This window comes from Armigeres subalbatus, chromosome 2, assembly GCF_024139115.2.
Source record: "Armigeres subalbatus isolate Guangzhou_Male chromosome 2, GZ_Asu_2, whole genome shotgun sequence".
NCBI lineage: Eukaryota > Metazoa > Arthropoda > Insecta > Diptera > Culicidae > Armigeres > Armigeres subalbatus.
Genome location: NC_085140.1, coordinates 58,222,784 through 58,249,206, shown reverse-complemented (window position 1 = coordinate 58,249,206; position 26,423 = coordinate 58,222,784). Strand labels below are relative to the sequence as shown.

General features: G+C 39.8%; 3 protein-coding genes across 5 annotated transcripts in view; 1 reads left to right on the top strand and 2 right to left on the bottom strand.

Moving 5' to 3' along the window:
- LOC134214429 (uncharacterized) overlaps positions 1 to 5,616 on the bottom strand; it is a 29,875-nt gene extending 24,259 nt beyond the window's left edge. For both annotated transcript variants that reach the window (XM_062693804.1, XM_062693805.1), the window contains exons 1-2: positions 4,885 to 5,616; positions 4,650 to 4,741 (exon numbers count right to left, since the gene is read on the bottom strand). In XM_062693804.1, coding sequence (XP_062549788.1) covers positions 4,650 to 4,741; positions 4,885 to 5,008 — 216 coding nt within the window. In that variant the 5' untranslated portion in view covers positions 5,009 to 5,616. The remainder of the gene's footprint in view (positions 1 to 4,649; positions 4,742 to 4,884) is intronic.
- The window catches only part of LOC134214431 (uncharacterized), a 481,597-nt gene that overhangs the window by 269,424 nt on the left and 185,750 nt on the right, over positions 1 to 26,423 (top strand). The window lies entirely within an intron of this gene.
- Positions 15,373 to 16,709, bottom strand: LOC134214424 (uncharacterized). Its single transcript, XM_062693800.1, has 4 exons — positions 16,432 to 16,709; positions 16,247 to 16,338; positions 16,029 to 16,173; positions 15,373 to 15,962 (listed from the first exon to the last, which is right to left on the bottom strand). The coding sequence occupies exons 1-4, from the start codon at positions 16,556 to 16,558 to the stop codon at positions 15,820 to 15,822; spliced, it is 507 nt and encodes a 168-aa protein (XP_062549784.1). The 5' UTR covers positions 16,559 to 16,709; the 3' UTR covers positions 15,373 to 15,819.

Sequence of the window (26,423 nt, the reverse complement as noted above, 5' to 3'; positions counted from 1 at the left end):
ACTTTTGTTTTCATTATTTCAGCTTTGCTGCGTCGCAGCATGCGTGGAATAATGAAAATGACAGTTGAGCGATGCTACGGTATACAGAATCAAGGTAGGCTCGTAAAGAATATGACAGTTCAAAAGTGACGTGATTGCTATCGTAGTATGAACGAGTGCAAAAGAAGGCCAAACAAAATCGTAGAGCGTTGGCTCGCTTCGTCCCAAGCAGCGATAGCAGTGACGTCAATTGTTTCAGTGAAAATTGATGTTTACACATGTGTCGATAGTGCCTTGTTGTTGTATGCCGTGGAGCGATGCTTTCATATAGAGTGGTGTGCCCTTGAAAACGCGAGTGAATCTTGTTTTGGATTCCGAGATGCTTGTCCTTAAGAGCCAGTTCGCGAGAAGCGCGACCCCCTTTCCAAGGGAGGTTGCAACGATGTTCTCCGATTTGGATGAAATTTTCAGGGTTTGTTCATATATGTAAGCGAAGACATTTAGCAAATTTTCAGATTTTTCATTGAGGGAAGTGGGTAAAACGGCCCTTCAAAAATTATTGTTCAAAAATCGCCAAAACCAAAAAAATGCAATAACTTTGGCAATGAGTGACAAGATTTTGTTTAAATTTTGCACGCTTTTTCTACTCAATTAGGTATAAAGGGTTATAAAGTTATAAAGGGTTATAAAGTTGTTTACTTTAGGAGAAAAATTACTTTTTCGATCAAAAATGGTCGTTTTTCCAAAGGGAATATTTTTCACCAACAGATCTAGGATAAAAAACTAAACCCGTAAGGCAATTAAGGAACTAAAGAGCTTTCATCTCATATATAATTCAGAAGCGCCAACTCAAGAATTTCTAAGAAAATCACAATTTTCTGCAACACTGTTTATTCTTAAGAAAGTTCGCACAAATTTCGACCCTACTTATGTTGATGTTTTCCGATCTGATGAAAACTGTCCAAACTTTTTTGTCTAAGTTGAAATTAAAAATCAGAATTTTCTATTAGGGGAGTGTAGGGTAAAATAGTCCTTTAAAAATAAATGTCAAAAAATACATCATTTTTTTATGTGAGTTCTAGCAGAAAATACATAAGTTTAAAAAAACTGTTTCTTCTTCCTTTCAATTCATCTATATTTTTCGTCTTAATATATACATATATCCTTCGCTGATCTATATTAGATAGCAAACTATTTGCAGAACAATTTTCAACAGAAGTAAAATAGAACCAAAATAAGTGCCTTAAACATTAGCACGTCTTTCGCAAACTGAAACAAAAATGAACGAATTCGGCGAACGTGCTTGTTGATATTTTTTTGAATAAGCTACAATTAATGTGGGTACCGGTAGTGATGTTCCTTTTACATCTATGCGAGAAAAAAAAAACAATTATTTTTAACGACAAACGAGCAATTTCGGTAAATTGGGTAAAGTAGCCTTGTAAAAATAAAATGTCAAAAATTCATAAATTTTTATATGTGAGCTCAAGCAGAATATACATTAAACTTATTGAAACTTATTTCAGTGCCCCGACTTAAGAACAATCAATCAAATTATGAGTTTCTGCACATTGCAATGTTTGTTTGCAAGCCAGTTTGTGAGAATCGCAACTCCATTTTATCGATGTTTCAGCATCTGGCTGAAACTTACAAGGTTTATTTAAGGTTATATCTACATATATGTAGAAACTATTTGGCAAAATATTGGGATGGGGAGAGAGGGGTAAAATAGTTCTCCAAATATAAATAATGTTACGAAACAAGATAATCGTAACCACACTTCTTAGATTTGATTATTCCGACCCAACTGGCAACTAATCTAGTGATTTTGCTAGTTTGCTTCGAAATTCTTCCAAGCTTAGTTATTTTATGGTTTTTTATCTGTCAACAATTAAATCCTTCACAATCTCTCAATCTCAAAAAATAACGTGAACTAGTCAACTAGTCATGTCATTTCTATAATATTCCGGCGGAGGTATTGTAAACTTAGCGCCGTCTTAAACTCCCGTTCAAAAATATTGTTCCACCAAAATAAATGCTTTAGCTAGTTTCCATCCATTCGGAAGTGAGAACATTTGTTTTGGTACTTCAACACGGTAGTCTATTCCTCGGTGAAAAAAGCAATAGATAGATTTCTCAAAAAGTATTGCAAGCTGTTACTACCCAAGAACTACTTCTTAGCAAACCACACCTTATGGTTGGTTGGAAATATGTTCATAAAAGGTTAGTAAAGATTTCAAGGGAAAAAGGCTGATATTTAAAGCATCATTTTTACAATCAACTACACAGTCTTGTTGAGGTAGTCAAGCACTTTCAGGAAATGTAAATTAAGCCGAGAATAAAACAGCTTTGCTTGGTAATCTTTTAATTAATTGATTAAGCGATCTACAATTTTTATATTTTATCTATGAGTGTAGAAACGTGTATCCTAAAATTTGAAGTATTTTCATGAGGGGTGTGTTTTCTAATCGTCAGACAATTGATACTCTATCCCATAGTTAGTATACACATTACATTGTTACGCTCTCCGTGTAAAAAATCAGCTCGTTGTAGAAAAAAAGGTTTTCCCGTATTGTGCAAAATGAATGCAACTTTGTTAAACTTTGGAGTGTTTTTCACACAGTTGTGTAAACATAGAATCGAGGGTATTCCATTACCTATGAGATAAGATTGTCCAACCCTTGAAAATATATACACCCGATAAGAACTGTCCATTCAGTCAAACATTTTGTTTAGATTTTATCTCTGTAATATTAGCTAGCAGTTTGAAGGTTAGTAATTCAAAATGTATGAATGGTACTGATAACCTGATGCAAGTAGGTACAAAAGAAAAATATAAGTATATACACCCAAAAAACAGATCTTACAATTATTGTATAAAAACGTGGCATATACAAATCTGTAAGATTTTTTTTACAGAAATTGTATTGAAATAATACAAATCTGTATAATTTCAATACAACGATTGTATTAAAATCTTACAAAAATTGTATATGCCCAATTATTATACAGTTTCTGTAAGGTTCTTATGCAGAACTGTATTAAAATCTGCCATCCGCTGGTTGGGTGTAAGTATATAAAAATATAAGTTTGCTATCTAATATAGATCAGCGAAGGATATACGTATCTATTGAGTCGAAAAATATAGATGAATTGAAAGGAAGAAGAAACAGTTTTTTTTTTAAACTTATGTATTTCCTGCTAGAACTTACATAAAAAAATGATGTATTTTTTGACATTTATTTTTAAAGGACTATTTTACCCTACACTCCCCTAATGGAAAATTCTGATTTTTAATTTCAACTTAGACAAACAAGTTTGGACAGTTTTCCCCAGATCGGAAAACATCAACTTAAGTAGGGTCAAAATTTGTGCGAACTTTCTTTTGAATAAACAGTGTTGCAGAAAATTGTGATTTTCTTAGAAATTTTTGAGTTGGCGCTTCTGAATTATATATGAGATGAAAGCTCTTTAGTTCCTTAATTGCCTTACGGGTTTAGTTTTTTATCCTAGATCTGTTGGTGAAAAATATTCCCTTTGGAAAAACGACCATTTTTTATCGAAAAAGTAATTTTTCTCCTAAAGTAAACAACTTTATAACCCTATTAACTACTTGCTATAAAGAACTAATTGAGTAGAAAAAGCGTGCAAAATTTAAACAAAATCGGTCACTCATTGCCAAAGTTATTGCATTTTTTTGGTTTTGGCGATTTTTGAACAATAATTTTTGAAGGGCCGTTTTACCCCACTTCCCCTCAATGAAAAAATCTGAAAATTTGCTAAATGTCTTCTCTTACATATATGAACAAACCCTGAAAATTTCATCCAAATCGGAGAATATCGATACAAGAGGGGGTCGCGCTTCTCGCGAACTGGCTCTTAAGGTTCCTTCAAACACACTTGATCGCGACGCGAATCTATCGTTTGGCGAATGCGAATGTCGCCGTTGGTGTGAAAGCTTTCAACCAAATAATTGTTTAGAAAATAAGAAACCTTGTTGAAATGCTTCACAGAGAGCTCTCGATCCAAAGCCGGCCTAAATATGAAGTATGTACCTAAATACTACTGTGGATCGTGTCTCTAAACTGACCGAGAATGTATTTTCTTAGAAAATCCGGAAGTCTTCTCGGAATTATTATCGCATTATCGATATTTAACGGAATACGAAATTAATTCTTCTTCTATTATTCTTCAATGGCTCTATATTCAAACTGGAACTTTGTCTTCTTTTCAACTCAGTATTCTATTAGCATTTCCTCAGTTATTAATTGAAAGCTTTTATTTGCCCGCTATAGCAAGAGTATGTATCTTGTGTGGCAAGTACAATGAATACATTATGCCCAGGGTGTCGAGAAAGTTTCCAACCCGAAACATTCTAGACCGGACTAAGAATCGAGCTTGCCATCTCCGGATTGGCAGTCCTACGCCTTTGCTCGCAAGGCTACTGGGGACACGAAATCAATTAACAAGAACCATCCACATTGTACAACCTATAGAACATTATCGACATCAAGAAGCAATGAATCCCACCAAAAATACAGTTTAAAATAATTGTGTTTACACATAAAAGTGAAGGAATCCTACCGACGCATTATGCGTGCTTATATTTGATTTTATTATAACGGTCAGACCACCACCGCGGTTAGCAGTAGGTAAATTGATTCAATTACCTTAAACACTCCGATTATGAGAACGAGACTGGCCATGATCCATGCAGCTCCCAAAATCAGCATCGGGATCCCAGAGAAGCGGAAATTGTACCCTGCGTGATGCAACGGCAAACGAGTAGAAAATGATAATTTATTTAATAACAAGCTAAATATTAATCCAATATCCAATTAACTAAGTAGATCGGCAGAATACATGAATTAGATTAACAATGGAGCGAACGGGCTCGCAACTTACACTCCTCTAACGGGTATTGATAATTGAGTCGAGTGAACAACACGCTGACTAGGGCAAACAAGATGCTGAGCATTGCGATGGCGTAGCCATGAAATTTGATGAAAAACCGTAAGAATCGATCCATTTTGATGCGGTGCTGGTCCGCTGATGGTAGAAGCTAGACAGACGGTGAACCTTTCCCGAGCCCCAACTGCGGTCACGCGCGCGCGGACTTTCACACGACGACGGAGCGGTTTCTTTCGCTTTCAATGCGAAGCACGGTGATGACGAACGGCTGCTGCGGTGTGGTGGCGCGGCCGTCGATGATGTTGCCCGCAAACTCTTTTCTCTTTTTTTTTTCGTTCGGCGATCTTCTGTTGGCCTCCCGTTTGAATGCGGTTGTTTCTGGTATTATTGCCTTTTAGCACACACACTCTCTCTCTCCACTGCGACTTTGACACAAATCCGCGCGTTGATTTCTCTTCAGAGGGTTTTTCTTTTTTTTACCTTTTTGGATAGGTAATTAAAGTGGACCTTTGTCACAGCTGGATTTCAAAATGAATTATGTTTTATGCAAGGTCACGACACTTTGTTTCACAATTATCCACACAACTGTTGGAAAGCCACTCTCTACACCAGAACGATGGAATTTCCCGAAATCTACCGTTGGCTTTTTGAAGTCGAGCTTGAATCGGAAGAGTGAGCATTCGCGGACACGCGCACCTGAACCGCACGACGGTTGAGTTATGATTGACTGGAGTGGGCCAGTGCTGTTGTGCCAACGCTTCGTAGATTCCGTGCTTCTGGTGGACGGGACGTCGACGCGACATTGTCGAACGCATGGCGAGATCGGTGCGCGGAGCGGCCTGGCGATCGTTGGCTGCGCAAGCTCCAAGCGGGCATGATTGGATTGGTACGGAGTTGGCCGGTCAATGGACTGAATGTGCAGGTTGCGTAAAGAGATGAGTTCTTTAACACCTTCTGCAATTGTTGAAGATTACCGTGGAAATGTGTTCGATCGGTCTATGACGTCGGTAGAAAATACGCGCATGTTTTGTTTTAATTGCTCTATGGGAAATTGAATATGTTGTAGCGGCATTGAGCTTCCATTGTAGAAGCGCCCATTGTATGAATTGAAGATGTGATACGTCTGAAGTCGAATCTCGATGATTTGGATAAATAAACAAAAAGAGCACCTCTCAGATGCCTCACATTATATCCAAGAATTCGTCTTCTCTTAAGCACAAGTCTATAGGTAGCGTCACAAAATTGCGATAAATTCGGATGGTAATAGTTTCAACTTAAAGGCAATCAATCAACGGTGTTATAGAACAGTTTTAGGTAGATAAACTGATATTGACGATTTAGAATTAATAACAAATTTCAACTATTGATTAAACGAATGGATGTAAATGGTACAAAATCCACCAAATACATGAAATCAGTAACGATTTAGGTTGAGACAGCAAGTGTAAGAGTATTGAAAGACCGCTACTCTCTTTTTGTGGCTCTAGATACTAACTATGCACTGGAAGCTACTCCAGAGACAAACTAGTGCTCAAAAAATTGGGAAAAACTGCGAATTGGAACAAAACTACAAATTGTGGAAATGAAGGAATTGGTTGAACAAATTGGGGAAAATTTGACGAAATGGGTTAGATTCCATTATATTGATTCAAATCGTGAATAATGTCAGATTTATCTTGCTTTGTATAAGGTGGATAGACTTGATCCTCCATTTTCTACAGAGAATAAAAGTAGTTTTGTTCTAGTGTATTAATTAGAAAATATCCTCTAGACAAATGACCGTTATGAACAGAGTTATTTTTTAGATTGACAATTGAACTAGTTTTACAGTACGGTGAAAACCTTGTCATTTTTTTTAATTCAAGCTGTGGTACATTGAAAATGTGAGAGATGAATCGATTCTCTCCTGTCTCCTACGTACAGCAGTTGAAAGAAAAAGTCCAGATATGTAGATTAAATCATGTCTTAAATTAAAATTTGAAATTAAACTTGCAAAATTTTGTGCAAAATCAACTATATCAGAAATTAAGTAGTAAAAGTTTCTATTACTGCCTGGCATTAGTTTTGATGAGAACTGGGATGATTAAATGAGTGGGCAGTGCACGTTGATGACGCTATAGTTGAAGAAACGCCTTTTATCCTCAGCTTGCACATCCTTGCGTTGATTGGCTGCCACCCAATCACGCGTGTGCACATCTTGCCCAGAACTACGAAGCCGCTTCCCAGCACGTTTTTGCTACCACACCAACGGAAGGAAGGTAGCCAACCACTCGATTCCTAGTTTTTCACACTTCCTGTTCTGTCCAGCAGATTTACTGCAGCGCTATGACGTTGAAGTTGCGGGGATGTAATTCATCGTAGATTATTCTGTCGTAATCTGCGAAACCTAGCGATTTGCAGTTCCTTTGCTTCAAGCTTCCAATCGTGACCCTTTATTCGTCACCTAACCCAAGTAGACGAAAATAGCTCAATAATATCAAATGTTGATTAGATTCAAAAATGAGATATGGACATGATTGATATAAGAGACGAAAGATCGGACTACAATATCAATATTTTGCACTGAAATATCATAAGGAGATCAAGTTATGCTGTTTGTGAGAAGTGATAAATATCATGTACCATTAGTTTGTCCTTATCCATCGTTGCCAGTTCTTTTATCTCTTTCTCAATCAAGTCCATATCATATTTTGTTATTCTGTTCATGGCTCCTGCCTGGGATGTAGTTGCCGATTGTATCGAATCGTACTATCTCGCATGTCGTTCGTAATGTTTGTTTTTAAAGCCGGAAAGCCTTGGGGATTTCATTCAGAATCAGAATTGGATGATTACATTCAAATTCTCTGCTCAGAATCTCCGGGCATTCTGTATCGAATGTGTGGGGGTAACGTTTGGAATTTGGCAAGATTACGTTCTGCATTTCTGGAAAGTTCCGTGCGCAATTTCAGTGTGGATTTAGTTTGAAATATATGGAGGATTTCTTCCGGTATCCGTGAAGGATTCATAACGAAATAATTGTAGAATTTCTGTTGGATTACCTGAATGAATCCCAGACGAATATTTATTTGAATCCCTAGTGGAATTATTTCAGAAACTCTATAACCCTATAGCGTAACTCACATCCTTAAAACGAAATATGGAAACCAGGATTACTGAATTTAGGTTTTATGACAAATATTTGCGCCGATTTTACAATTTCGTGTAGTGTTTGATATCATTTGATTGGGCCATGTACAATTCTGTCACTAATAAAGTATAATAATAATAATAATGTACAATTGATCAAGTCTCTGGAGATCAGTGATATTGTAATTTGAATTCAATGAAGCTAAATTAGCCCCCTGGGGTTTGAAAAGTTAGTTAGCAGTGATATCAATTAGCAGAATATAGCATAATGAATTATTGAAAAAGTTTGAAACATATGAGTTATCTCGCATATTCACCCTGTCATAATGAAATGAGTGGCAGACAAATGAACTTGTTTCTCATTTCGGAGAAAGATTCCTGTGTGGCAGTGAAATTGCACTTGGTGTTAATTATGGAAAAGCAATATCTAGGTAATTGATTTGAAAGCATCAAAGTAAGCTTGATATGAACAAAAGCGGAGAGCCACCTAAAAATCAATCAAAGCAATCGTGGTACTTTGCCAGCAGTCAAAGACATGTGGTTAACCTTCACGGACTAGAGTGACAGTTTACCAGCAGATTTCCGCTTGCCTAGCAGCATGATAATCTCCACAATTTCCATCAGCATCCGAAAAATATTCTCATCAGAATCCGTGAGGAATTCCCATCGAAATCGGAGAAAAATTCTCATTGGAATCTCTAAAGAATTCCTCTCAGAATCATCAAATTATTCTATCCGGATTCCAGCAAAATTCACACTAGATTCCTTTCGGTATCGTTGAAGGATACACTTGGGAATCTGTGGGGGATACCCTTTATACATAATTCATGAAGGATTTGCTTCAGAATCTCTCGTTAGTGGCTTCGGAATTCCTCCGGAGTCGTTCGAAAATTTGTTCCGGAATCTTTCGGAGATTTGCTTTGTAATTCCTTGGCGATTTGTTTCAGAATACTTAGACGATTTGCCTCAGAATCCCTTGAATATTTAATACGGAGTCTCTCGACGTTTTGCCTCGGAATCTCTCAATGATTTGCTTCGGAAATCCTCGACGATCGGAATCCCTCTGATGATTTATTTTGAAATTCCTCGATGAATTGCTTCGCAATTCTTCGACGATTCCCTTCGGAATACATCGACGGTTTGCTTCGGAATTTTTCGAAGATTTAGTCCAGACTACCTCGACGATTTACTTCGAAATCCTTCGACGAATTGCTTCGGTATGATTTATTATTGTTTATTTCGATTTTAAGGACGAATACGCAGTCATGAATTATTGACACAAGATGTATATTTATCCGTCGTTTCGACACGGGGATGGTGTCTTCATCAGGAGAAAATACGGTGCTCGTTCCTAGTCTATTGTTTAGTCAGTGTTTAGGAACAAACACCGTATTTTTCCCCTAACGAAGACACCATCCCCGTGTCGAAACGTCGGATAAATATACATCTTGTTTCAATAATTCAAGACTGCGTAGCCGTCCCTAAAATCTAAATAAAAATATACAGTCGATTTCTTAATAGTTCATTATTATTTATTTATTCAGACTAAGGCCGAAGTTGCCTGTGCGGTATATAAGAGTCTTCTTCATTCGGCTCGGTCCATGGCTACACGTTGCCAACCACGCAGTCAACGAAGGGTCCGCAAGTCATCTTCTACCTGATCGATCCACCTTGCCCGCTGCGCACCTCGCCTTCTTGTGCCCATCGGATCGTTGTCGAGAACCATTTTAAAAGGATTACTGTCCGACATTCTGGCTACGTGCCTGGACCACCGCAGTCGTCCGATTTTCGCGGTGTGAACGATGGATGGTTCTCCCAGCAGCTCATGCAACTCGTGGTTCATTCGCTTCCTCCACGTACCGTCCGCCATCTGCAACCCACCATAGATGGTACGCAGCACTTTCCTTTCGAAAACTCCAAGTGCACGTTGGTCCTCCACGAGCATCGTCCAGGTGTCGTGTCCGTAGAGGACTCCCGGTCTAATGAGCGTTTTGTAGATTGTCAGTTTGGTACGGCGGCGATCTCTTTTTTATCGGAGCGTCTGGCGGAGTCCAAAGTACGCACGATTTCCAGCCACCATGCGTCTCCGAATTTCTCTGCTAGTTTTATTTTCGGCAGTCACCAGTGAGCCCAAGTAAACAAATTCTTCTACCACCTCGATTTCGTCACCACCGTTGCAAACTCGCGGTGGGTGGCTCACATTGTCTTCTATTGAACCTCTTCCTATCATGTACTTCGTCTTCGACGTGTTGATGACTAGCTCGATCCGCTTAGCTTCCCTCTTCAGTCTGATGTCGGCTTCCTCCATCTTCTCATAGTTACATGCCATAATATCTATGTCGTCGGCGATGCCAAACAGCTGGACGGGCTTATTGAAAATTGTACCACTCGTGTTAATCCCTGCTCTTCTTATTACTCCTTCCAAAGCGATGTTGAACAGCAGACACGAAAGACCATCACCTTGCCGTAACCCTCTGCGCGTTTCGAAGGGACGCGAGAATGCCCCTGAAACTCGAACTACGCACATCACCCGATCCATCGTCGCTTTGATCAACCGTGTCAGTATATCCAGAAATCCGTGTTTGTGCATTAGCTGCCATAGCTGGTCCCGATCGATTGTATGATATGCGGCTTTGAAGTCGATGAATAGATGATGTGTGGGCACGTTGTATTCGCGGCACTTCTGCAGTACTTGGCAAATGACGAACACCTGGTCCGTGGTGGAGCGTTCGCCCATAAATCCCGCCTGGTACTGCCCCACGAACTCCCTTGCAATTGGTGCTAGTCGACGGCATAAAATTTGAGAGAGTACCTTGTAGGCGGCGTTCAGCAATGTGATTGCGCGGTAGTTGCTACAATCCAGCTTATCGCCCTTTTTGTAGATGGGGCACACGACACCTTCCATCCACTCCTGCGGCAAAACTTCCTCCTCCCAAATCTTGATAATGACCCAGTGCCTCACCACCGTGTTTAAATAGCTCCTCTGGTAGCTTGATCAACCCCAGGTTCCCGTTTATGTCCTTACACAAGCTGTGGCACGTGGCCCTTACGTGAACGGTTCAACTTCGCATAGAACTTTCGTGTGTTATTAGCGCGGTACAGTTGCTTCGTCTCTTCTCGGTCTCGATCTTCCTGCTGGCGCTTTTTACTCCGAAAAATCGAGTTTTGTCTGTTCCGCGCCCGTTTATATCGTGCCTCATTCGCCCTCGTGCGGTGTTGCAGCAATCTCGCCCATGCTGCATTCTTCTCTTCCACTAACTGCTCACATTCGCCGTCATACCAGTCGTTTATCTGATCCGGGGCACCGTGGCAAGTGCAGCGGTTGCGGTGCTACCAATGGCGGATCGAATATCTCTCCAGCCATCTTCAAGAGCCGCTGCGCCTAGCTGCTCTTCCGTTGAGAGCGCCACTTCCAGCTGCTGCGCGTAGTCTTGGGCTAGTCTACCGTCTTGTAGCCGCCCAATGTTAAGCCGCGGCGTCCGACTTCGACGCATGTTGTACACCGTCGAGAGTTTTAAGCGCAGGCATACTGCGACGAGGTAGCGGTCGGATTCAATATTCGCACTGCGGTAAGTGCGGACGTTCGTGATGTCGGAGAAGAATTTCCCGTCGATTAGAATGTGGTCGATTTGGTTATCCGTTTCTTGGTTAGGTGATCTCCATGTGGCCTTGTTGATATATTTGCGGGGAAAGAAGGTGCTTCGGACCACCATTCCGCGGGAGGCTGCGAAGTTTATGCACCGTTGGCCGTTATCATTCGATACGGTGTGCAGACTATCCGGTTCGATGACCGATCTATGCATTTCCTCCCTTCCTACCTGTGCGTTCATGTCGCCGATGACGACTTTGACGTCCCGCAGTGGGCATCCATCGTATGTCTGCTCCAGCTGTGCGTAGAACGCTTCTTTCTCGTCGTCGGGTCTCCCTTCGTGTGGGCAGTGCACGTTGATGATGCTATAGTTGAAGAAACGGCATTTTATCCTCAGGTTGCACATCCTTGCGTTGATTGGCTTCCACCCAATCACACGTTGGCGCATCTTACCCAGCACTATAAACTGATTCCCAGCTCGTTGGTGGTGCCACAGCTTTGGTAGAAGGTAGCTGCTCGTTACCCGGTTTTCCACACTTTCTGTCCTGTCCAGCAAATCTCCTGCAGCGCCACGACGTCGAAGTTGCGGGGATGTATTTCATCGTAGATCATCCTTTCGCAACCTGCGAAACCTAGCGACTTGCAGTTCCATGCTCCAAGCTTCCAATCGTGATCCTTTATTCGTCGCCTAGGTCTTTTAAGTTTGTACGTTGTTTATATCTTGCATGAGGTAAAAATATCCATGAAAATCGTTACAGTCATAACATTAGCTGTTTTTGCTAATATTTTTTGATTTTTTTAGATTTGTCTTCTTTTACTTCGAGTTATAAAGTTAAATGTTCTTTTTCTTTTTGAAATTCAACCCATGTCTCTTTCTGGGCTCATGTTGGGCGGGTCCGGGAGTTGGCTATTGTGGGGTTTGAGTAAGTTACCATGTGATTATACATTAACACCTCAGCGTGTCGATCAGTGCGCAGCAAGCCATGACTCGACCTCTTCTGGTCAGACCTCCGCCGTGGCGTGCACACGCACCCACGGAGAGCTGCCATCATAACAATTCGCTCCTGCCATTTGGAGCCACATATTTTGGCGATCCTGCTAGGTTATTTGTTGGATCCTGACACTGATTTTAAAAGGTGAGTTGAATTCAATTGTTAATGCGCTAATGTGTTAAAATATTTGATGATTAAAAAAAACCAAGGCAATGGGTTTGTATTGCTACAAAGCACGTCTGGAAGAACGCTGCAAAATGGATTGTGGTTTAAATAATCATAAAGAGGGTGTTTCAAGACCGCTGGAAAATGGATTGTGGTTCGGAAAATCACAAAGTGTGTCTGGAAAACCGCTGGAAAAATGGATTGTGGTTTAGAAAATCACAAAGCGTGTCTGGAAGACCGCTGGAAAATGGATTGTGGTTGAGAAAATCACAAAGCGTGTCTGGAAGACCGCTGGAAAATGGATTGTGGTTTGGAAAATCACAAAGCGTGTCTGGAAGACCGCTGGAAAATGGATTGTGGTTTGGAAAATCACAAAGCGCGTCTGGAAGACCGTTGGAAAATGGATTGTGATTAAGAAAATCACAAAGCGTGTCTGGAAGACCGCTGGAAAATGGATTGTGGTTTGAAAAATCACAAAGCGCGTCTGGAAGACCGCTGGAAAATGGATTGCGGTATGGAAAATCACAAAGCATGCCTGGAAGAGCTGGAAAATGGTTTGTGGTTTGCAATACCACAAGGCGTGTCTGGGAGACTACCGAGAAAAGGTAGAAAATCCAAAGGTGGGTTATGGAAGCATTAATTTTAATTAAAATAAATTTAGTTTAAAATGTATAACTTAGCAACCTTAGTGTACTACCAGTTAAGCTAGTTCTAACGAAATCTGAGAGATATGGAGATCTATCGTATGCTACAAAGTTGTTAGGAAGGCCTAATATATTATCTTGATTTTTTTTTGGAATTTACTGACTACGTAGTCGTAGCGGAATTACCCGTTGGATGAGACATCCAACATTCACGATGCTCAAAAACGTTGCCAGCATTCACAAAGTCTTAAGTTTTGAGTTATTAGCTAATAGTACTGGTTAACATAAGTCTAAAATTTAGGTACATACATATGCTATCTCAATTAAGTATGATATCTCTGCGAAATTTTAGATAAATATCATATCCTAGGCCAGATGTTCCCAAACTACTTGTACGTGCGACCCACTCAACAGAATCGCATATTGCTTGCGACCCTCCCACATTGGCTTTAAGAATTTGGATAAAAATGAGTTCGCGTTAGATTGAACAAAACATAATGAATTGCTTCATATCCCATCATTATATTACTTTGAATGGATTGGAAATGATTTGGAATTCGAACGGATTTAAATAGGATTTGGATTAGATTTTGGTTGGATTTAGTTGGAATAAATTTGAATTGGATTTGATTTAGATATGGATTAGAATTGCATTTGATTGGATTTAGATTTGGAATGGATTTAGATAGGATTTGGATCGGATTTGAATTAGATTTTGATTGGATTTGGAATGAATGTGGAAAGGATTTGGATTGAATGAGGAATGGATTTGGATTGCACTTAGATTGGATTAGGATTGGATGTTGATTGGAATTGGATAGAATTTGGATTGAATTTGAATTGTTTGGATTTCATTGTATTTGACAAAATCTCAAAATTTATTGTTCTCCATTCACTACATAGATCCAAATCTAATGGCTGTGATAGGTTTGTGGGACAAAATGGGGACAAAAGTTTGAAACAAGATTCGTCTTTCGCAACCCTTCATTGATTAGCCCACGACCTCCCTGGGAGTCGCGGCCCACAGTTTGGAAACACATGTCCTGAGCGGTTGTTAGCAAGTTTAACATCGATATGTTGAAGGTCAGGTATGGTATTACTATATATGAAGCTGATAGTTGGATTTAATGGACGGTACAAGATATTTAGATTATTGCTACAATAATAAATGTTTCTTGTGAGATCAATACCATAACACTAGGTACCAATTTAGTTTAACATTTAAATGATACAACCTATTGACTTGCATTTCGTTGTTCTGCGATTGAAAAGAAAACCAAGATGACCAAACAAGTTTATTTTGGAGTTCAGTTTTCAAAGGAAATTATCGGTGTCTCAAAAACAAGATGTTCATCTTCGTCTCAAGTAAATAACTTTAAAAAAATCATTGCGTTCTATGCTACAGGATTTTTTTTACCTTTTTTAATGAGAGAAGAAGGGAAATGTGGGGTTTGAGTAAGCTACCATCAGCGTTTGATTATAGCCCGAGCAGCACACATGTTGTGCATAGATCACAGTAGCTTATGTGTGACCCAATTTAGTCACAATTAGGTTGCTGTAACCAGTTTTATTAGACTTGTGCTGCTTGGGAGATTAACACCTCAGCGTGTCGATCAGTGCGCAGCAAGCCATGACTCGGCCTCTTCTGGTCAGACCTCCGTGGCGTGCACACGCACCCACGGAGAGCTGCTGTCATAACAAATCGCTCCGACCATTTGGGGCCACACAGCTATCGCTACAATTCATGGCTGATATGTCTTTTGCCTCAAGAAAGTAAAATCTTTTTTTTTTATTTCCAAATAAGATACACGTTTGCTTTGTTTTAAGTAAAATGTAATACCTATATTGCATACATTCATAAAATAAAAAAAGATTTTTCTGATTGCTTTCAACATAAAAAGATTCAATGATAATTTTAAAACCTAAATATAATTCGCAAGATACAGTGCTGCCTAAAATATGTTCCTTCCTTTTAAGTATTTTAACTTTATTCAAAATCCACATTATAAATGACTCAAAAACACGGGGCCTTTTATGTGATGAGACCATATGTGTAGAGAACACAAAGGAATGAGCATTTATAAATAAGTCTAATTTGGTTGATTTCGTAATATTTTTGAATACATAGTTTTAAGTATATATTATTCCACACAGTTAAACACCAATAATCTGTCACTACATGTGGGTTATTTTAACTACACACTGTTACCATGCAATAACTATTCAAACAGTTGAGCCTTCAAAATCTAGATTCAATTTCTTCTGTGACGATTCCTAGAGATTCTGTATGATCGATGAATTAGCTTTAAATCAGTCAGCTTAAAATAACACTTATTACATAGTTTTAAAGCATCCTAAAAGCAGCCTCATTTTGGTCTGTCGTTATTATATGGCACCTTTCAAAAAACTCCTCTTAAGCTATAATAGTAACTCGGTCCACTTCTTCCGGGCCATTTCTGTCGAACCGTACAAAGTTGTCATCCGTCTTTTGGATGGGATCTGTATCGTATAGCCTCATTAATGCCAGCATGCTTAGCACGACGTATGGTACAATGACTGTTAAAAAGGGGGTATTAAATGATTTATAAAATTCAATTAATCAGGTAAGCAAGTCAAACTTACACAATAATATCGGAAATGTAATGTTGAAAAAAGCGGTATGGTACCATCTGTCTCCCGAGATCATCAAATACATATCTCGCAGTACTACCAGAAGAAATTCAACCAGAAACAGTACACAAAACGGGTAGAGATATGTTTTCTTTTCCTGTAACAAGTGAACAAAGTTGAATGTTTGCAAAACTAAACAAAAAAGATTTCACTCTCTGAATTCGACCTACCTTAATCAATCCGATGATTAGCAAACTGTTTGCAATCATCCAAGCAATTCCGAAAATTAGAACCGGTATCCCAGTGAAACGTAAATCGATAACTGTTTCGTGAAAAACAAAATAAGAATGAGTCATTCTTGAATTGTATTTCTGTTTTCCTGGTGCTCTGATATCAAAACACTGTATATACTTACAATCGTCGTATCGGCTGTAGGAGTTGATGTTGGACAGCAGTGCCGTGAACAGCGGTGTGAGAACGCTGCTTACCGTGCAAATGCAGTAGCCATGGAATTTGATAAAGAACCGCAGGAATTTGTCCATTTTTGATTATGGAACCAGCGTTTTTCTTGTTTGCCTGACGCGATGATGCCTCCTCCCGGTTGTCTACTATTCTATCGACTATACGTTTCGGTCATTTGACAGCTACCTTGCTACTTTACTTGCAAATTTTGACTCTTTTGCTCTTTCGCTCAAATTCTAAGAGATTTTCTGACTCTCACACGTGCGGTCAACAAACCGCACGGCTTGGTAGGTAATACGATTTGGATGAAACAGATACAATATGAGTAGTATTACGCTCTCTGTTTTGCTGCGCGTGCGCTACAGTTCTTGTCGCGCGACGTTTGTTATGATTCGAAAATGTTGTATGGCGGTAGGGGTGTCTGCCCGTATGTAGAGTACTGGTTTCGAATCGGTAATTGGTGTGTAAGGTTCTATTCGGATTTACATACCGCTACACAATAAAATACAATTTCGTTGCATAAGGCTTCGACTGACTACCAATCCTTGGATGCATTTCAATTATGGAACGGCATTCGCTAAGTTAAATGTAAATATAATGAAGTTAACAATTGGTTAGAGTATTTATTGATTTACCGTTTTTTAAGATACAGTTTTTATTCTTTTACAGTGCATCAAAGGATTTCTTTCGCAATAAATATATCATTATTTAAAACAACGTACTATTTTATACAGATTACAAAGCCCGTATTTGAACTAAAACATGCTTTTGATTTGAAAATTCGTTCAAACGCAATCAAGTTGCATGCCATGTTTGGTACTACCACTGTTAAAAACAAGAAAAGAATGCTAGTTATACATATATCACAATTTCGTTTCGTTTTTCGTACTTACATAAAACAAATGAAAGAGTAGAATAGTTGAAAAGAACGGTTTGATCCACATTCGCATTGATCAAGAGATATACATCACGAGCAAGAAGCATGAAGAATTCTATGAGAAACATTGATGCAAATGGACACAGTAGAAACAAACTTTCCTGAAAAAAGTGACAGTTTAAGTAGATGAAGTATTAAACTTTATGTTTGTACTTTATAGATTCCCATTAACAACGTCCAGCAAGCAAAGATCCACATAATCCCAAAAATCAAAGCTGGTATACCAAAATACCGAATATTATGTGCTGAAAATTATACAGAAAAAAAAAATCAATTTCTTAGGACAATTATTGCTTAAACTTGATAAATACCTTCCACGAGTCCATGTGATCTATCTGCATTGAGAGCAAACCAAGTCCAAAAAATCACAAACTGACCCCAGGCCAGAGCAGTCCAATAACCATGGCACTTGATTAACGACCGAAGATTTCTATCCATTGTCAGAGAGTTCAACTTGTTCGCTGGACCGGCTCAGTCTCGTCCAGGGTTTAAATATAGTTTTGCAGTTCCAGTTCCACAAACAGTGCATTCCTTTCCCGAAGGAAATGAGTCACCTTGGAATTCCCCAGCAGTAAGTCCATCTGCTTGGGACAACATTTTTGGTATGCTCTTTCCGCCCTGATGTATTCACCCAATATGCTAGAGATGCTCTCAATTCAGGTCATTTTGACTAAAGTATTGCATGTCGATTGTCGCAAAACATTGGATGCAGAGCGTTTCAAGTTCCAGAGCAAAATGATCATCTCTGGTTTGTACAAGGTAAACAATGTTGTTCAAGTAAAAAATGTCAACAAAACTATGACGTGGTGTGTTTTTGTTTAAGTTGGCGAGAAAATAAAATATTAAACAATAATTGCATTGTTCCAACTTTCGAGCCTTTTTCGCCAAATCACGAATTGACATTGTATTGTCCTGGTTTATACAATTGATTACCATCTGGTTCAACTTCAAGGCACTTCATCCTGGCTCAATCAAATTAAGAACATATGCTCTTTATCCTACCTTCCTCCTCCTGTTTATCGGAGACATGAACCCCTACCATGCTATGAGGGGAGGGTCCAGGGAACTTCGAGACACCGTTATATTGGAATCGTTTGAAGAGGGTGATTTCAACGCAACCGTGGGGAATGAGTTGGAGTATCCCTAGTTGGAACAACTCCCACGGTCGCAAAAGATCTTTTCCTAAAACTTATCAACGACGTCTAGAAAGCCGTACCTTTCCTGACGAATGGAGAAGGAGCTTTGTTGTCCCAATCCGGAAGAACAGTGGGACAAGTCGGGATTCCACTAAGCTCATGCCAATCTCCTCAAGCTCCTGCGCTTCCAAAAACCGTGAAGAGAATGATCAACCACCGATTCCTTATTACTGTGACCGGGGTCTTTGGTGTCCTACCTGGAAACGTGTATCTGTCTATGGCGACGATAATCTTCTCCTCGTGGTCGAAAGAACCCCTGGTCGAACAAGGATCCAAACGCAAGCGACGGAATGTGCTATTCCCCGCTGTGCTTCTTCCATTGGATTCGAAATAAGCGCTGGTAAGACAACGTAAGTTTTCTTGAGCACAGACAGAAGGTTAAATACTTTAGCAGGTTATCATTGGTTTCATAAAAAATCTGTTATTTGAGTACTTTTAACCTTATTGTGTTCCAGTATATTGTGCTTCTCGAGGATTTATAGCATTTTGCTATTTCAACTTTGTTTCTCTCAGTTGTGCGCCTTTAAGGCATTTGTCGATTTGGGGTACCTCCATTACGGAAATACAAACTATTGCGTCACAAATTACTTTAAGCCACTTGAAACCTAACCATTTCACCAGAGAATCCCCTTTCGCGAAGGGACGATAATATGTTGCATACCTTAAAAGGAAATGTGCAAAAACCCGCCAAAAGTGAACATCTGTCTGAAGTTGAATATATCCACAATTTCTAGAAAACAGGAAAAAACTGGTTTTGAACAAATTGGCATCGAATCTTTCGATTTTTTCGACACAGATCAATAGTTTTTTGACAAAACTTGACTTTCTGGGCACGGCAAATGCTGAGTAAAGCGAGCCATTGGTACTTCGCGTACCTGAAAAATAAAATAGACCCCATCTCGTGGTCCTTGACCTCTTACCGAGCAACTCCTATCCCTACCTCCTCGTGGCGCTGGCCAGGATACGAGCAACCTTAGCGAAGATCGGGTAACCAATCCCGGTGGGAATGGTCCTCCGGAAATTTAGAGTGTTTGGTGTCAGCCCCTGCAAATCAGCCTTAAAAAAAACGCAACGAATAAACAACAAGAGAGTACGGAGCGGAACCATCGGCGAAGACCACTGCGACGAAAAGGGACTAGCGATTGGAAACTCGATTCGTGAAGCTGCAAATCTCTCAACTTCATCGGGAGCACACGCATACTTGGCGATGTGCTCAAGGACAGTGGATTCGGCATAGCAGCATTGCAGGAGGTTTCTTGTAAGGGATCAAAGGTGCGAACTTTTAGAGGTAATCATACCATCTACCAGACCTGCGGCAACACACACGAGCTGGGAACAGCTTTCATAGTGATGGGCGATATGCAAAGACCGATCAATGAGAGAATGTGCAGGTTGAGGATCAAAGACCGGTTCTTCAACTTTAGCATAATCAACGTATAATCAACGCTGATGATGATAAGGACGCATCCTACGCGCAGCTGGGACGTGAGTACGACAGCTGCCGAAGACACGATATCAAAATCCTCAAAGGAGATTTGAATGCTCAGATTGGCCAAGAGGTGGAGCTTAGACCAACTTTTGGTAATGTATGGAGTCGTTTTGTTGATTTTTCTCGGTGAACAAAAACTAAACACAATTATTTCTGCGTGACATTTCGGTCTACTGCTTTGCCTCGACCATCTTCAGACGTTTTTTTTTATTTTTTAAATTCAAAAAATTGAACAAGGAAAAATAATCAAAAATTAGATTAAAATAATTTGGAACAAAACTTCACATTTAAACAAAACACTTTTTTTTCAAAACGACTTCATACTGAGTAATGGTTATTTAACCAATGAAATACAACTATTGGAAAGTTCAGCGCCCACCGGCTGACGAACGAAAACGGCCTATTTGATTTCGCTGCCCCCAAGAATATTTCCATTCGCAGCTCCTACTTCCAACACAGCCTTCCGTATCGGTACACCTGGAGATCACCACTGCAGACAAAAGCACAAATCGACCACGACCACTTCTCCGACATTATTGACGCCAGGACATATCGTGGCGCTAACATCGACTCTAATCACTATCTGGTGATGGTTAAACTGTGCCCAAAACTATCCGCCATCAACAATGTTCGGTACCGACGATACGACCTAGAGCCGCGGTACGACCTGGAGCGACTGAAGCAACCTGATGTCGCCACTGCATACGCGCAGTATCTCGAGGCAGAGTTGCTGGAAGAGGGTGAGCTCGATGGGGCCCCTCTTGGGGACTGCTGGAATACAGTCAAAGCAGCCATTAACGACGCAGCGGAGAACAACGTCGGGTATATAGGGGAAAGTCGACGGAACGATTGGTTCGACGAAGAGTGCAGACAGATTCTTTAGGAGAAGGACGCAGCCCGGGCGGTCGCGCTGCAGCAAGGTACCTGGCAGAACGTGGAACGTTAGGCTGATGCCATACTGGGAGAGAAGAGGAGCGATTAGAAGAGTTGAGAGAGAAGCGAAGCGTCCGAGTGCAAGCTACTTCAATGAGCGATGTATAGAAATCGCTTATACCTGGCATAGTGGAAGCGATGAGAAGAGGCGATAAGCGGCAGCCAAAGAGGTGAAGCAGTTCGTAGAGTGCTTTGCCGCGCGAGATCGCAAAGGATCACTACTCAACAATTTTTATGGTTTGTGCTTAACGTAAGAACGACACGACACTAATAAGAAACGCGACGCGAGACAAGACATAATCACTACTGTTTGTTTGTTGATTTGAGTCTACCGTCGTTCGCTTTTGTGTAAAATGGCTGTGGGTGGAAAATATTGCGGGAGAGACAAGCAACATTGTTTATTTGTTAATGACAACATTAAAATATGTATGGTTTTAGGCCTGCATGTACGGAGCAAATCTGATGTACACTGGAGTATACGTTCCGCGTAAATAAAAACCACGTAAAAAAACCGCGTAAATCCCAAAAACCGCGTAAAAAACGACTTCACTCAAAATCGTTGTTTTGTGGTTTTCACGTGTTTCCGAACCTTTTTTAAAAACCGCGTAAAAAAAACTTTTGAAAAAATACGCGTAAAAAAAACGCGTAAATACCGAAAACCGCGTAAAAAACGACTTTTAATAAAAAACGGTTTTTCGCTATTTTCACGCGTAACCAAAGGTCTATAGACTTGTTTCAAATATGGTGCATGCTCCTTGTGCTACATAGAATAGAGGAATATTTATTTATTTATTTATTTATTTATTTAATGATCTATATAGTAACATAAATAACCTTTAAAGGTTTTCAAAGTATATGATACCATAACTATAACTAATTGCAGAATGCCATTGTACTCTAACTACTAAACTAAAAATGATGTAATTCTATTTTTAAACGAATGAAAATGTCTTTCAAGCCTACAATTTGACGGTAACTCGTTCCATAATTTGACCGCGCGGTGATGAAATGAATCCTTCAAGTAATTTGTGTAGTATCTCGAAACAATCAGTGACGGTGTTCTTGCTGAACGCGTATAAGTGAAAAAGTTTTCGAGATATTTAGGAGGGTTGTTAAGTATTTTAAACGTTTGTGTGCATGTTCTAATCTTAAGATGGTTAGAAAAACTGCATCCAAGAAGTAGATTAGCGTAATTTGATATGTGGTCAAACTTTCTTAAATTGAATACATATCTTGTAATAGTGTTAAATACTAGTGTCAGTTTTCTGAGGTTCCTTTGAGAAACAAGCCCAAATAGTACATCTCCGTAATCCAAAAGTGGTATAATTTGAGATCTAGCCAGTTTTAGTCTAATATGTTGAGGGGTGTAATGTCTTAATATTACTAAGTTATGGAGAGCGTTGTATACTTTACCACACACAGCATTAACTTGAGCATTCCAATTCATATTGCAATCAATGATAATTCCAAGGTTTTAACTGTTTCAGAATATTCAATAATGTTATCCCCAACTTTTACCATCGGGGCATCTCCTCGCACACACATACGTTTTGTACGGAAAATAATAGATTGGGTTTTCTTGGTGTTTAGTGTTAGTCCAAAATTATCACACCATCTGACCACATTATTAATGTCGATGTTCATTTTCCTAACTATTTCCGGAAGATCACTATGTTTGCCCGAAATATACAACTGGCAATCATCAGCGTATAAATGGAACTTACAAAATGATAGTGCAAGGGGTAGATCATTTATGTACATCGAGAATAGCAGGGGACCCAGTATAGACCCTTGAGGTACACCACATGATACCGATATTTTCTTAGACCGTTTGTTGTTAAATTCAACGAATTGTTAGAATGTGTATAAAGAATATTTTCTTGGCCATCCAAGAAATTCCTGCAGTAAGGCCTTTTGATCTACACGCGTAACCAAAGGTCTGTCGACCTGTTTCAAATATGGTGCATGCTCTTTGCGGTACATAGTATAGAATGTGTATGAAGAATAACTTCTTGGGTATCCAAAAAAATCCTTAAGTAAGGCTTTAAGATCTACACGCGTAACCAAAGGTCTGTCGACCTGTTTCATATATGGTACATGTTCCTTATTGTAGATAGAATATAATGTGTACACAGCATAGTTTCTTGTCTCTCCAAGAAATTCCGGCAGCAAGGCCTTTCGATCTACACGTGTAAACAAAGGTCTGTCGACCTGTCTCAAATAAATTGCTTACTCCTTGTGGTATTCTTCTTCTTCTTCTTCATTGGCATTACATCCCCACATTGGGACGTTGCCGCCCCACAGCTTAGTGTTCATCATTAAGCACTTCCACAGTTATTAACTGCAAGGTTTCTAAGCCAAGGTACCATTTTTGCATTTGTATATCATGAGGCTAACACTTGTTTTGGCTTCATCTTGTTTTCCTCTCCGATGGGACACGGAGGTCCACTCATAACGTGATTACATGCTTGCTTTTCGCTGGCGCAGATGGACTCTTTGGTAACATAGTAGCATAGGTAACTTAGTAACATAGTAGCGGTACTCATTAAAATTAGAAATATTCTGGCGCAGTCAATAAATTTAGAACACTTTGAAACAAAAAGAACATATTTTGATGCTACCACAGACAAACGGATGTAACACTTGTTATTTTAATATCGTTCTCGTTTTTAGGATAAGTTTTAAATGATAGATTTTTCATGCATCCGTAGTGCGCGTTTGAACCGAAAAAAATGTTGTAGTCAATCTCTTTGATATTTGATTTTACACTGAAATCGGTTTTAACGTGGAATATACGTACCGTGCATCTTGAAATGCCCGTAAAACTGCGTAAATTTTTGCTTATGCCCGCATATTTAAAATTCGGGAGCAATCCGATAGATAAAGAAATTATTGTCCCAATGTTTTGCCGGAAATTGGTGGGAAATGGTTTTCCTTTTTTCTGCGCATTTTTGGGATTTGCGTTTCCCGTTACGTTATTAATGGATCTTCCATAGGAGCAAACGTGAAACACGAATAAAACATGGCCCATAAAGTTTTACCATAGCTATGCCCTACGTCTGTTTGTATGTGGTGATAATCTATCGCTCATCATTATAAAAACGGTTTTCAATTGCGACATTCTATAAATCTCCCCAACACTCTTCTTCTTTGTGCTAAATGTGCTTAGAGAAGCAAAAAACTCTCCATCTGACGAAATCCATGCTTTTACACTCGAATTTGTTGCGAGATCAACACTCTGAAAAACGCTTTCAGTATGTCATGGCTCGCTTTGATCGCCGCTTCATTTCGCTTTGCTTATCTCCACCTCGGGAGCACCTCGACGGACGAACGTGTGGTGATCGAAAGGTGGAAGCAGCACTACGAGGAACAGTTGAATGGCGCTGAGAGTATAGGCAGTGAAAGTCAAGGCAGCGGAGGAGATGACTACGTCAGCTCAGCGGACGATGGAAGCCAACCAGCCCCCACCTTGAGGGAAGTTAAGGATGCCATCCAACAGCTAAAGACCTGTAAAGCAGCTGGTAAGGATGGTATCGGAGCTAAGCTCATCAAGATGGGCCCGGAAAAGCTGGCCATTTGCCTGCACAAACTGATAGTCAGAATCTGAGAAACTGAACAGCTACCGGAGGAGTGGAAGGAAGGGATTATATGCCCCATCTACAAGAAAGTCGACAAGCTGGAGTGTGAGAACTTTCGAGCGATCACCATCCTTGATGCCGCCTATAAAGTGATATCCCAGATCATCTTCCGTCGTCTGTCACCATTAGTGAATGAGTTCGTGGGAAGTTATCAAGCCGGCTTCGTTGACGGCCGCTCGACAGCGGATCAGATTTTTACTTTTTTTTTACTTTTATTTCCGGCGAACACTTCAGTTCGTTTGAATCGCGCCGAGGACTAAGATAAGGCGATGGACTTTCGTGCCTGTTGTTCAACATTGCGCTAGAAGGTGTCATGCGGAGAGCCGGGTGCAATCGATCAGTATACAACTATGGGTGTTCGGCCTTTTTATTGAAAGCTTTTTTTATAAAAATAAAAAGACAGGGACACCGTCTTCGACCAGAAGTCGTACAGACTGAACACTTAACACCTAGCACGAGACAACGGACAGGACACATTACACCCAATGGACCAGTGGAGAACTTTTCTATCACGAAAAGTTTTCTCTTTACCGGGGCGGGAATCGAACCCACACTCCATAGCACATGCGTCTAGACAATTGACGTCGCTATCCACACGGCCACGAAGCCCACTTTTGGCTTAAAGCTTAGTACACGAGAAAGGAAAAAATGAGCAATTTTTCAAATTCATGTATCTTACAAAATGCCGAATTTGGGCAGAATTTTATTCATGGTCCTCAAAGATTAAAAGTTCAACAGTGTAGTACATGATGTTTTGTTCGTTAAATATTGCGTAAAATATGCTTTTACAAGACTACTAAAAACTAAATTCTGGATGGAGCTTTTATAACATTATCAAGTCTATTGCATAGATCTGTTTAAGAGCTTTGTAACGATATATAAATATGTTACTTTTGGACCAAAAAAGGCAAAGTTGCCCGTTTTCCTAAAATAACAAAAAAAAAAATGTCATTTCTTGTAGGGGCCAGATAGAACGCCCCCATCCCTCTCTAAAAAATCTAAAAAAATAAAACCGCCCTGATTATAAAAATAAGGGTTATAATCTGTGAATTCACCACATCAAAATTGGCCTTTTGGTAGTTTTGGCCACTCCTTTATATCTGTCCTATTGTGCATTGGTGAAAAATTTAAAAAAAGCAGTCAGCTATATTTTCAAGAGACTAAACCTGCTAGGTAAAATTTTGTACTAAATCAGCTAAATCAGCCTAAAAAAAATCTGCTGGCTGCCACAACCAATGGCTGGTGGACCTAACCTCACGTTTTTGGATGTACAACACAACACAATTGGAGGTCCCTTTTCACCCATGATGCAGCGCAGCAAGACGAAAAAGTGGTTTCCGTCCTGTCCCGTTTCTGTCCCGATTTGTTGAGATGTGAACCTGTGAAGTAGTGAGGCAAATTTGAAATTGAATTCTATCAAGTTTCGCCTTAAGTCTCGCCGCAACTGTCAGACGGAAACAAAATTAGCTCTGGCTAAGGAACCCCAAATATTGCCTCTTACAACTTGTTGGTTAATACGTTTTCCCCAGTATATATCGTTCACGTTGCTAGATATAACCATTGCTTATCGCACTGTAGCTCTAACTGTCAAAGTAAAAGTGAGATACTTGAGATAATGAAAAGTACAATGAAGATTATTTCCGCATCGCTAGAAGTAAGGAGAAGTAATGATACTCTTTTGCTGAAAAACTTTCGATGTGGAGGTGCGTGGTACTTTGTAGGTGGGGTAAAAATGAGTTGAAAGAATTGAAA